This window comes from Ptychodera flava, chromosome 3, assembly GCF_041260155.1.
Source record: "Ptychodera flava strain L36383 chromosome 3, AS_Pfla_20210202, whole genome shotgun sequence".
NCBI lineage: Eukaryota > Metazoa > Hemichordata > Enteropneusta > Ptychoderidae > Ptychodera > Ptychodera flava.
The window spans coordinates 334,924-348,512 of NC_091930.1; the positions used below are offsets into that span (position 1 = coordinate 334,924).

At 39.7% G+C, this 13,589-nt stretch overlaps 1 protein-coding gene across 1 annotated transcript; it reads left to right on the top strand.

Annotated features, from left to right (window-relative positions):
• Positions 1-222: 222 nt before the first annotated feature.
• On the top strand, positions 223-5,045 carry LOC139129396 (sushi, von Willebrand factor type A, EGF and pentraxin domain-containing protein 1-like). The gene is made up of 7 exons (XM_070695028.1): positions 223-353; positions 1,129-1,233; positions 1,716-2,266; positions 2,922-3,036; positions 3,376-3,914; positions 4,149-4,264; positions 4,748-5,045. Coding segments are annotated over exons 2-7 (1,377 nt in total). The 5' UTR covers positions 223-353; positions 1,129-1,178; the 3' UTR covers positions 4,749-5,045.
• Positions 5,046-13,589: the final 8,544 nt, after the last annotated feature.

The following is a 13,589-nucleotide window of genomic DNA, read 5'->3' on the forward strand; positions in this document are numbered from 1 at the left end:
TTACTTCCACTACATTGCGTTGCCACGCAAAGACATGTCGCTAGTTGCCTACACTGTCACTTGCACACCGAAACAATAACATTTACGAAATGGATGTCAAATTTCATAAGTTGCCATCTTCATCATTGAACATCACAAGCCGACACATCTCCAAATAGCTTCCACCAGACGGACGGGCAGTGTTGTCAAAAATAGGCGAGTGATTGGTCCAATCTGGCTCTGTCGATTACCATATTTGGCCGAAATATTCATGAGATCTTATTTGCATGAATCTCGCCATAAAAAGTCGGTTGCATTTTTAAACTAGCGCATTCACCTTCCCAGTTTTTTGCAGAAGCGGAGCTGTTTGGCAGGTAAGATAGATTAAAAAAAGCTATTTCAGAAAGATGGGCAAATTATCTGTTGACATCATGCGATGATAATTTTACGACTTTGATCAACGACATTGGAATCTTTGTCATTGTTGATGAGGGATTCAGTGACTCCACGTTCGATTTTCACGAATCGGAATGCTGCGATATGGCTTGTCGTACTTTCATAAAAGCAGACCTTAAGACAAAAACCGAACGCTTGTGTCGTAGCACAGTCCCTCTATCACATAGATAGAGAGACCGTGGTCGTAGTGATAATCTTTAGATTTTAAAATCGCGCATATAAACAGAACAGAGTCGACAAGAACACTAAGCAAATAAAAATTATAATATAAAAGCCGATCTTGATCCTTCTAAAACTAGTTTTTGAACTTATTGCAAGATATGAAATATTAAATTCTCTACTTTTCATTGAAATGAGCTTTGCGTATGAATGACTCGTAGTTCCCGCTTTGGAAAAGTTAGCACAGTCTTTCTCTATGAAATTATGGTTTTGTTGAGTAAAGTCGTTAATTTGTTTGTTACCATATTAGTTATGCACTTCCACAGGCTGGTACGAGATGGTCTGTCAAAGATGACGCTTTACGAATTTTAACATATGGAAACTTGTCGAAAAAATTTTCGTTCTGATAAATCACCTCTTCATCCATTGACAGTCAGTTACTCCAGGAAAGTTAAAATCATTCGATTTACTCATAAGGAGCACAACGATCATTCAGTTTCTAATTTTAAAGGGCGTCCTCTGTTTTTTTTTCAGGTGAAAATTCTTCGTCCTTTTTTGAAAGTAACAGCAGATAAGTCGGAACAATGAAAATACTTGGTTTTATTGCAAGCATCCTCCTCGTAGGAACATGCGTATCAGGTGAGAATAACAATTATTTGGAATATCATGTATCGTTCTGTCATAATGTCGGGAAGGGGTAGTCCTTCAGATCTGTTTCATGTTCACGGACATGATAAAAGGCACACAGGACCACTCTCCGCATTCATGGCCTGAAAGATAAGACTCACGTGATTCCAAAGATCGTATCGTAGAGGTTCACTCTCTTGTTTCAATGCCTTGGGATTTCAAACCTAAGCTAATAACAGAATGGCCCGACCGCTTGGCATCTCTTTTTAGATGTTGGCAATACGGTTTGAGCGAAAACAGTTGTACCTTCGAGTGGAAAGAAATTATGCCAAGTTTAGGCGGAAATTATCCATGTTTCACATAAAAATAAAGACAGAATTCCTCCAATCAAGCAAAAAAGGTGAACAAATTGCGCTATGACAAAAGATTGCAGTTTTCTTCCTTTTCATATTCTTTCGCTTACAATACAGAAATTTTGTATTTTATCCACCCAGCTTTGCCATCTGGTGACTGCAGCAGCGGTGAGCTGAAAGGCAAAATGGCCGAGTTCGCCGGTGACCAGGACAGCTATATGATGCTGACGGACGTGAAGGTTCCCGACCTGGCCAAGGTGTCCTCCTGCTGGTGGGTGCTCTCATTCACCACCGAAGGTAGCACAGCCGACATCACATACTTCACTTACACCACCGGCGACGAGTACAAGGGCTCCATCTTCGCCAAGGACGTGAGAAGCTTCAAGGTCTACTTCAACCGCCTGAGGGCGTACGGCGGCTCCGACTTCGACATCCGCTACGGCGTCTGGCACCACCTGTGCATCGACTGGGCCAGCGCCAGCGGCGACTACCACTTCTACTTGGACGGCAAGATGATGAAAGCTGGCTCAGGATTCAAGCAGGGCGAAGTCATCCAGGGTGGTGGCGTCATCTACGTCGGCCAGTACCTCGCCAAGGCAACCGGTGAATTCTGGGATCCCAGATACTCTTACAAGGGCTACATGGCTGGTTTCAACATGTGGGATGATATCATTACTCAAGAAGAAGTCAAGGTAAATTATTGGTTAAAATTGAAAATACCGTCTGCTCTAAAATACGGGCTATTATTTTGAGACCAACATCTTGGTACCTTCAAAGGCGGGAGTTAGATCCCCGGGATCAAGTTTTTTAGTCTGTAAGAGCATTATGGAGGTGTCACAACCTTTCACTTTCCATTGAAATTGTAATCTAGTAAGTAAATATCCTAGCAAGACAATCTGACGCTTGGCACGGAACTTTAAGGTTTCTAAGTACAAGGTATCCTCTTCAATCAAGCTCTTGTTATAGACAATGATATTGATAACTATCAAATACGTTTGCGTGGCGGAGTTAATAATGATATGGTCACGGTTCGATTATCACTCTCATGAAAAATACTAACAAGGTTTAGTCTTATTACTCTTCAACGATATCAAATTTAAGCTGTATGGTTAGAATTGCATTCCATTGACTAATATGGTTTTCCTAGTCGGCAATATTACAAAAAACTATACCATTCAGGTCCTGACACTGCGAGATGTTCACCTCACCAAAATAACATTCTGGTTCCAAAAACGTAAGTTTTTTTTATATAACAGCCGGTGTTAATTTGTATGCGCATGTTCACTAAACTCTGAATGGTTCTGGGAGGTCTTTCAACTCCTCGTCATTTTTACATTCTACTGACAGGCCTTGGCGGCTGGCAGATGCTCAACCAAGTCCTGTGGCAATTTGCTCGCCTGGACTGATTTCGGAGAGGACGATATGATCGGTGTTGAAACGTGTGACACCCCTCTGAAGTGTGGTGAGTGTACAAAAGTTCAAGCGACGCAGCCTTGGCGGAATTGAGATTAACAAGAATCACATATTTTAACTTTACATACAATATCACAGGTTACTCGTAGACCCTTATGTTGTATGATTATTTGGAGACTGTTTGAATCCCACTTTGACGAACCAAGATATACTTTCTTTTTGCCTGTCCTTGCAATTGTCCTGAGCCGTCTTCACCTATTTTTCTACCAATTGGAAGCTATAAGTTAGAAACCGTGACGGAGGCTAATTAATATACATACATATTATTTTGCACTTTAAAACACAGAAATTTTCACAATTTACCACATACTGCTCTTTCTCTCCTCAGAACCCCGTGTAACAAAATGCGAAGGCGGAGAACTCGCAGGTAAAGTACTCCAGATGGACAACTCTGTTGGACCACATGGCTACGTCCAGTCATTCCAGGATGTTCCAGACCTGAAGGCGCTCACCGTCTGCGCTTGGGGCAAGACCATGGATACCTCGTCAACCATCGACCTCTTCAGCTACCGCCTCAAGGACGCCAAAGTCGGCAGTTTCAGCGTCAGCAACCCAACCAATCTGCAACTCTTCGTCAACGCCGAGGCTGGTAGCCCTAGCGGCGCCGCCATCAACGACGGCAAGTGGTACCACGTCTGCGCCACATGGAGCTCTGACGTCGGTGCTCACCAGTACTTCGGTAATGGCCACCTGGCGGCTTCCGGTAGCGGTCTCATGGCCGGTCAAACCATTCAAGGTGGTGGCGCTGTCCTGCTCGGTGTAAAACAGCGCAAGATGGGAGTCGACCTTGACTGGAAAAATAGGTTCAACCATGAAATTACCGAATTCAATGTATGGGGCTCTGTCCTAAGTGATGATCAGATTTCAGTAAGTACCAGCTGATGCACTTTTTTGTCCCATCCATCCTAATTCTTTTAAACTGTAACAACCATTTTATTGATTGGTCACGACGGAATAAGTCTATGATAGAGTTTATTCCCTATAAATAATCACGTCATTAAACATAAGCCGCAGTTTTTGCAGTTATACGTGAAAATATTTTGTTCGACCAGCCATTCAACATTGTAACAATTTTTCAAATTCTTTTCCTCCTCCTCCTAGAAACTCTGTGCTCCAATGAACGGCCAGTGTGGTGACGTCATCTCTTGGCATTACTTCAAGTTAACCGACCTCTCCAGAGATGTCGCTGTCAAAGATTCAGATGTGCCATACATGTAGTAAGTCAGCTGTTCCTTGCTATCAAGTAAATTTCATTTCTGTCTAGCAGATATGATGTGAAGTCCCAGATATGCAATACCTGTTATCTATTGATTTTGTGTACAGTTTCTTATATTGCCGGTAATGCTAATTTTTATGAATTTTTTCACAAATTTTCTTCGTAATATCAATTATAATTTCTTGTTCAACTTCCTGCCCAGCGTATGTTGATATACACATTATTAAGCTTTTCAACTCAGCTTGAACATGTGTAAACTGTGTTGTTATTGTTGACATGTGAATTCTTGTCCGGACTTCAGACATGATGACAAGCTAATAGTTGCTTTCACAGATTTTTTTTTGAAGTAGAATAAGATGATATGAAATAACATAATTCAACTGTTGTAGACGTCATAAACAGAAAAAAAAATCATCGTTTTTTATTTACCTTACGTATAGACATTAGTAATTTCAATTCAATATTCTTATTTTGTTGTTCCCAGAACATTTGAAGATGTCATCGGAGCTCGTCAGCATCAATTGTAATCGCTGGCGTTGAGGACGTTGCGTCAGTGTATCAATAACGGGAGAGCTACACGAAACACAAGAACAAAGTCCAGTGAAGAAACAATTTCCGACCATATTGATGACAAATATTCTTGATGAACAAATATACAGTGTTAGTTTAAAATCTTGCAAAGAAGGTGTGTTCCGAACTTTTTGTACAATCATTGATGAGAATTCGTTCAATCATGTTTCAATTGTATTATCAAAGTACAATAAAAATCCTTCAACACGAGACGACACTTTTTAAAATATCTGTCACTATTACGTGTCTTGCGTGGTGTCCTCTTTAACACGATTGGAGTTATTTTGTGATGAGTACTCGGGGTCAAAGGTGAAGATTAGCCACGTGTTTAGATTTTCTCGTCATCCTATTATATATCAATATGTTTGCCATTTGCATGACAATAATAGTGAGGGCAAATGCAAAATGTCACGTGACTACAAACCTTTAACAAGGCTTTCCACGTCACGCAATTATCTGAAAATAGTTCCGATCGTGTTTTTTTTGTGGACAAAAACTAAATCCATAATATTCTGTGATTCAGTGGTTTGCTATAAGATTAATTTAAATAAAAAATTATTAATCTTACTTTAAAATCCAGTAAAACAATGCAATTGTGTGGCTTTGATACAAGTAAATTAAATAAAGGTATTGCCTGGTGTCAGGTTCTCTTAATTAATTGCTTTTTCTTAAAAGCCATTTTTTCTTTCTGTGATGGTTACTATGTTACAAGATTGCCTTATTTCTAGTTGATCGTGAACATCAAGGTATTTTTGCAATTTAGAAAAGACTTACTTTTTCAATAGTTTTACAGGCAGATTATGGTTTTTACGTATGCTTAATTAAGAACCTATTGGGCAGATAGCTACAACTCGAAGGTACAGGCAGCCTAACCTGACATTTCCCAACACATTTCTCTTTATGGCAATACAATTAAATTAATTCTTGCAGGCAAAACATGATTTTATTGAAAATAATTGTCCTTATCCTGAAAAATTAAATAATATTTGCAACAATGGTGTATTACGATAATCTGATGAATCACTTGTAAAATTATCTTCATTTACAATAAAAAGAATTTAGCAAAATGGACATAAAATGCCATAAATAGCGTAACGGAACTAACAACGCACATGTACTCTCTATGTGTTGCATCGTTCACTTTGCATTTTTCATTTATATCTATCAATATCTGACGTCAGTAAAGATTTGACGATACCAACCATAGCTTGTCTGATGACTGAAAAAGGCCAAAGAGGGTGCACATCTACACACTGCTACACACTAGTACACATTAATTAATTACATGCTGTTGAGGTCAAACGTATTCGTAGGTAATTCCCTTGGACTGTCTCGATTTCCCGGCATATGGAGTAACTTAGCTTTGTGTATGTCCGATGGGGAAGTATAATTATTACAACTATGAGGTGTTCGTTACGGATGAAAAACTCATTGAACTGGCAATTGAATCACCACACATTCAAACAAGAAGAGAAATGACGTCATAAAATTCAATGGAAAGAATGAGCCGTAGAATTAAAAACGAAAATGTCAGGTCTTTGACTGTGATTAGAGGAACTGAATGTTGTTTAAAGCACCGGAAAACACTGAAGTGAAATTATTCTCTCCAAACCTTAACTTGCAAGAAAAACGGAATGTCTACCAAACTGGCTTGTTCTATAATTCTACATTTTTTCTAGGCCCTTGTTACAATATAGCCGAATACTAGTTTCCGAAACTCTTAAATTGAGGTAGAATGCGCCTCCGACGGAGACAGATATTCTTACCCTAAAATTCTTTAATTTTACCAGTATCTGCTCTAACACTTAATACACTCATTTTAAGTCTCTTGGAGTGAAAAATATTGTCAGCCTCTCAGTTTTCGGAAAATCATAAGTTTTATTCCACCCCCCCCCCCCAGCGTAAACACACAGATGGCAGCCATATCGGTAAACGCTAGGATGGAGATTTAGCCGAGTGGTTTGACAGCGATGTCTTTGCTCACAGGCGCTCGTTAGCTTGACAGTCTGCTGAGTAGATCGATTTCAGCTCGATCTATCGATCTGGTAGTCGATATGCCGCCCATTGCAACCTAAATACTCACAAGGTGTGCAACGGAACCACCCAAAACACACGACCCGAGTTTTCAACTGGGCATTCGCTCACGCAAAACATCATTACACTCCCATATACCAAGTTGGATCAGAGATTTAACCCTCTTCTCGAAAATAATGCCGATGAACGTGTTACTTGCTTATTCTTGAAGAAATCGGCCGTCTTTTGAGGTCAAACGTAGTGAAACACTGTCTGCAGAGCGATTCTACCAAATGAGTTATGACGTTATACTGCTGATCGGTTCATTTATACAGCACCAGTGACCTATTGTGATGACCTTTGTTTCGGTCATTGATTAGGGCGCCATACTAAAAAACTTAATTTAGAAATTTGGCCTCAACAGGTAGCAAGCCAGCAGATCTCCAAAAATTCTACGCAAATTTGTTTTACGCGTAAATGTTCCATTTTAAGGTAATTTGAACTAAAATTTTGACAGGAAAGTAAAAGCTGCGTATAAGTTCTGCAGAAGTATTCGTGCAAGTTCCAATGACTCACATTGCATGTCTACATGGGGATAGTATAGGAGGGCTAGAACTAGTTGACTGACAATGCGCCGAACACTCCCAACGCCTGTGGATGAAGTCCCCTCACCGCTTCACTGACGTCGGAACGCATGCGCCCTGAAGCTCTCTTGATAATCATGCCGTTACCTGTCTGTACAACCACGATAAGAGTTACCCAATGTAAATAGTCGTTGGGAAACTGGCTAAATGCGCACGTAGGCCAAGTGAAACAGTTTGGCGTTTTACCTGATATTACGATTTAAAACTCAGTCTCTGAGACTGAAACTACCACAACAAGAAAGGTCATAGGTGAGTGCGCCGCTAACAGTCGGTCGACGTAGTGGTTGTGGTCGTCATTGTGAACGACTGTTGGCATCTTTGTCAAGGCACTGTATATAGTTAACGTGCAAATGGTGAAAGAGACTCATTTTATTTGACTGAAAGATACCATCTCAAATAGAGGAGAAATTTAAAATGCAAAAATCCGACAAACAGAAGATTTCATTTCCAGTAAATTACTGTTTTATATGCAATGTAAAACGGCTTTTAAACAAAACATCTTGAGTGGTAAACTGAGTATCACGCACACACTCGGATTCCTACAATCATAATGTATTTGTGCACGACAATCGCATTAGAGCTGCTGCAACGTTAACTCTACTCAAACTGCAATGAGTTTCTTTGTCGTGAGTGTGTTTGATTTATCCCCGGTTCCTCAATGGTTGTACTTTAATGGGGCGAGTGTTTATGATTTGAAAAAAAAACACACAACTGTCACTGTTCTACCAAATTTCATCGCTCCTAAAGGCTTGAGGTTCCCCCAACAGCAGATTTTAAAACCAATCACCTTGCTATATCCCAGTCCACCCCCTAACAATAATTGAAAGTTCCCTTAAATTTTCGATATCGTATCCGAACTCACCGTCAACGTACTGCACTCAGTCACCTAGCGAAGTCACCGCAGTCAAATCCGCCCGGCCTAATTCCCATCCTCAAAGAGAGTGGTTCAATAACCGAGCTCAATTATTCTGACTACGATCCCTTCACACGCTGTTGGGTTCATGAAGCACTCGCACTCAAATAATCGCTATCACAGATGTATTGACACTAATATATTCACTGCCATAGAAAAGCGTTCTCTTTGTTCATGATACTCACTATACTTACTTATCTTTTCGACTTTTTAGGCATTTCTCGAAATGCAAGAAATTCATATATAACCTAAATTTTCTCTTTAGCTTCTGAAGTGTTATATGTTTTACCTGTAGGAATCTGCCATATTGAATATATGGTCGACTGCCCTCAACTTTAATGACTCACTTAGGGGCAAAATCGTATGAGGTTAATTTTAATTGGAAGAAAGGAACCGAATGAAACCATAACAGTGTTGGGTGCTATTTTGCCACTTTGTGTTGTCTAACTCGTCAAAAGATCATGTCAATGTCCATCAAACAACATGATAAGTATAGACGATAACCTCAGACAAATACCAATCATTCCTGGAGCAGCAGTAAGAATGTTTTCTGAAGCAACTTTGACTGGTTTGTTTCAAGTTCAACATCACGATCAATGCTGCCGCGCCAGTCAACGAGTCGAGCCGAGGAAGTGAAGAGCGTTCATCATTTCCGAGAGCAACGACGATACTCCGGACTTGGGGAATACCAGAAATAATGCCAATTTATTTTTAAGAGCGAAGAGGTCACAAGGTTGTCAGTACATTTAAAGGTGCAAGCTATTGCATTGTCCCTGCATATTGTGCATTTCGTTCCCTGAATTGTACTTTGTCGTAGACACTCGTTGCTCATAGTCTTACCGATTTTTGAGTCAGAGTCGAACACCGCTCTTCATTAAATTTAAACAAGCTCACTTTATTCGTAAAATATTAAACATACAATTGATAATTTCGTGTAACATAATAATTGGTAATTTTGAAAATTTCATACAAAGTTAACAAAGCAGCATTCTTTGAACGGTGTTGAATGAATAGTGACAAAAATAACCCGCTCTTGGTAGCCGTGGCTGAGTTTAAGATATGTGCGACGTCCCGCTTGCACATCCAATTATTTTATGAATGAATTTTCTGTCAAATTGATGTTACAGTACGTACCTAATAAATGCCTTGCTTTAGAAGTCCATAGTCTTTCCTACTTCCGCTTGATTCGCACAGAAAACCAACGAGAGATGCTGTTATCCATTAGAGCAGCTTCGGCGTGCTCGAAGTCAACCTCGAAATTTACAGCTGACCGCGCTGTGACCTAGCCACGACCGCATAACACAAGCGTATGAATTCTTGTAAAATACTCCCTCTCTCGTTTTTTCCCAGTAATTATCATTCCTGAAGGTTTATTCACGGAAAACTGGTCTATACATGTGATAATCCCCCTATCCCTCACTCGTGTGTCTGCGTCGCGGACTAGTGATTCCCCGTGTAGCGGCCGTATCCCCCGCGACGCAGACACATGAGTGAGGAACACCGTTAACCTCGTACATCCTCCTATTGATATACTAAGTGGAAATTAACAATCCATGCAAATCATTTACATTATTGAACAAAACCAATACAATATCAGTATATCTAAATAGATGTTTACAGCTGTAAACATTTCAGAATGAAGACTAACAACAGATATTTGGCAGCTAGAATTCATCGGTTATGATTCTTTAGTCTGACAAAGAGAGGTAATATAACATCTCTGTCCCAAGGTTTTTGTAGAGGATAATGGAGTTGAAGTAAAATACTTCTGGAATAGAAATAGAAATGGAAAAGTTCCCATTGTAGTTATGAAGAATATGTTAAGGTACAACTGCGAATGTATACGATAGATTGAAACACAAAATCAACAACAATTAATTGTGTTCTGTTTTGATGAAAAATATAACAGTGATTATGTAATTTTATCTGTGATGTGATCAGACTTAGCAAGAAACATATCCGAAAACAAATGAAATGTCTGGCGGCATATTTGATTGTATTGTAAGGAATTGAATTGCACGTTTAAGTCATAGTGTGCAATCCTTGGTGCCGAATTAGTCAAGACATGCTTTAGTAATTGCTGTGGACATGAAAAAATCGCTGGATAATGGCCGCCTCGCTGCCATATTGGAATGTATCATAAAAATAAATCGCCGTCCATATGTATGCTATAATGCTTGCGCTGAGTTTGAATGAAGTCAGGCCAGGCCTGTCTGAGATATATGCGTGGACTCCACTGATGGACTCATGGTCACAACGCAATGTCTAAGTCCCAAACTCCTTCCACGGGGACTAATAAGCATGTGCAATGGTATTCGTGAATGTGTAGTAGTTGTAGCATTTACTTTCATAGAAAACTTATTAACATCAACGTCCACTTCACATGACAATTTTATGATTTAATCTGTTATTTCACATCTTACACTAACATCTTTTCTGTGCCTGTCTCCACCACGCTATGCACTTAAAAACTTATTCCTCGCCACTGGAAGTGTGGGATCGGACAGTGTGGCAAAAAATCAATCCCACGCTCGAATGTGGGATCGATTTGTCAGAAATCAGAAATCTCAGAAATGTTACACGAGCTCTGATTGGATGATATTTCGTTCAACGCGCAAAATATCATTCAATAGCCCGATGAGTAACATACTGACTGGAACTATAAAGTAAGCGGGTCAGAGTACGGGGCAGACGACGTTGTCGCGATTTTGGATAATATTGTGAGTCGTTGGTGACAGACTCACAAAAACGGTCAAATTTTGCAAATAACTGGTGAACATACGCCACTTAGAACTTATAGCCAATTGTTTTGTTAGACATCTCGTCCGCAGCAGAAGTTGAAGAATCGGCAGTGGAACTGGCCACAGAGTTTGCGTTAGTGATATGGATTGATGGAATACCATATGGCCTTGAACTAAGATAGTCGCTGATACAGTTAAACTTTTATAGTGTTTCCAGTGTCAATTTGACAAATTTTGTGATCATGTTAGAAAAATTCTCACACATCAATACATGGACCTGAGATCTGATTTCTCGCACTAGTTGGAGATATTTTGTCTCACACGAGCCGAGACAAAATATCTCCGACTCGTGTGAGAAATCTGATCCCGGTCCTTTGGGGTGTTAGATTCTATTAGTCTCGTCCATACTTCTCATCCGGATGAACATGCAGCTTGACTACCGCAGGATAAAACTGAAGTCCTTGGGATCTGTAATTCAAATTTCATCAGTGTTGGCTTTTCGTAATGTGTCCTTGTCAGTGTCTGTCTTGGATAAAGATTCGCACTATTCCGGTCAGCCCATCGACAAACGCCAAAAAACATATAAAACCCTAACAGCCAATGAACAGTCATACGGTGGATCACATGACCATGCTTAAATTGCTGCATGAAATGGGCACAGAACCGGAAGATCTTATAATTGGTGTTTGAGAAGATGGATCACATTTCAATGATTGACATGTGATAGATATGTGATCGAGTATTTCTTCAGGTACAGCGTATCAATGAAAAGACCAATACCGACTTGATATAAATCAAAAGTCATCAAATTGATAACAATCTTAGATATGCTCAAATTTGAAGCAGTCTTAAGAGGAAGAGAATACGCGAAAGGTAGTTCAAACCTCGAAAAATTATAGCCGTAAACGTTTTCTCAAACTTTCCTCGTGCAAACTTTCAGCCATTTTCGTTAAAATTCAAGAATAAAATCGGGGTCACCACGGAAATTTTAAAATTAGATATTCATATTACCTTATAGTTACCGATTTTCGATTGTCAAAACTACCGCCATCGCTGTGTTTTATCTCAACTGGTGTAAATGAAATTCCGATTTCCACAAAAGTAGGCCCGTAAAAACTTTGTTTGCTTCATGATATAAAAGTTTGGGAGTCTGAATATCTGAATCCGGGGTGTATTCTACCCTAAGAGCCATGAAGAAACGTTAACTGTCCAATATTGTCTGCTATTATCTCGATTGCAAAAGGTGACCAGTAAGCGTCACATTATCCAAACAGAGAACTCATTTACAGAATACACATTGTAGTCTGTGGGAAACCTTGCCACGCTTTAGCTAATAATCATCAGGGTTCTCCACAAGATGATTGTTTTGAGCAATCTATTTATCTTTTAATAGCCATGCAAAACTATAAATTATCACAATAAAAGAATATTTAAATTATTCATTGTTATGTTAATGTATTGCCCGCCCTCTGTTTTCCCGAGCCATGGAGAACACTGAACTAAACATTCTTCATTTGCAATCTACAACAAAGGCGAGAAAACCACTAGTTTTGTCATTGAATAACAAATTCTTTATTTCACTGTCTTGTGGAAAAGGGGATATGAATTAGTAAAAGTGAAGCCATGGGTTAAGCAGCATATAGAGCTGATTGTTTAATAGTGGTAAGGGTTGCTGAGAGGGTAGCTATCTAATTTGCTTTTCCTAATGCTGTCAGGCTACAGTAAACTACTGTGAATGTATTTCCACAATTAACTGAATTTCCTGAAATTTCTGAAAGGCAACGGAAAGTCCCCTTTTCATGAGGTATCATTGTAGCGATCTCCTCATCTGCAGGACTGCAGTTGGCAAAGTCTTGCAACGGCGGAATAGCAATGCTATCAATACTTGACGTTGAACATCGGAACCCATAATCGATTTTGAAGTAGGTGACTTTATGACTGTCCTCCACTTAAAACAGAAAAAGTGATTTGCATTCGACATAGCATGGCACATGTGTGTACGATTATTAAGAGTATCTCTAGCAAGATCGCCACTTTTCAAATTTGCCTTCGAAACTAATCTAAAACTTTTAATCTTTTACCTACATGTACTCAAACGTTCAGCCCAACTTTTATTCAATAAGCCGACATCCCTATCATAGCCAATATAAAATACTGTTGTCACTTCGAATCCACGAGACGCTCATCAACCGTCAAGCTAACACACTTACATTCGTTTCTGTCGCAACACCCTCACACAGGAACGCACATGGTTCCCCAGCACCAAGTTTCCCCCCTCGCCATTGCAAATTAGCCGGTACTTGGAAGTCATAATCATTACTACCCGCATTGGTTGTTTTACCCACGAAGTAGTATCGAGTTCTCTTGGACTAAATATTATTGTAAAGCAACTAGTTCGGACAGATAACAAAACCACCAAATCACGTGGTGTGCTGTGCGTGACAT

Excerpts from the sequence above, each read along its gene's own strand:
- LOC139129396 (XM_070695028.1), top strand. The coding sequence starts at position 1,179 with ATGAAAATACTTGGTTTTATTGCAAGCATCCTCCTCGTAGGAACATGC. Across the intron at positions 2,267-2,921 it reads TTACTCAAGAAGAAGTCAAG|GCCTTGGCGGCTGGCAGATG; the intron begins GTAAATTATTGG and ends TTCTACTGACAG. Across the intron at positions 3,037-3,375 it reads TGACACCCCTCTGAAGTGTG|AACCCCGTGTAACAAAATGC; the intron begins GTGAGTGTACAA and ends TTCTCTCCTCAG.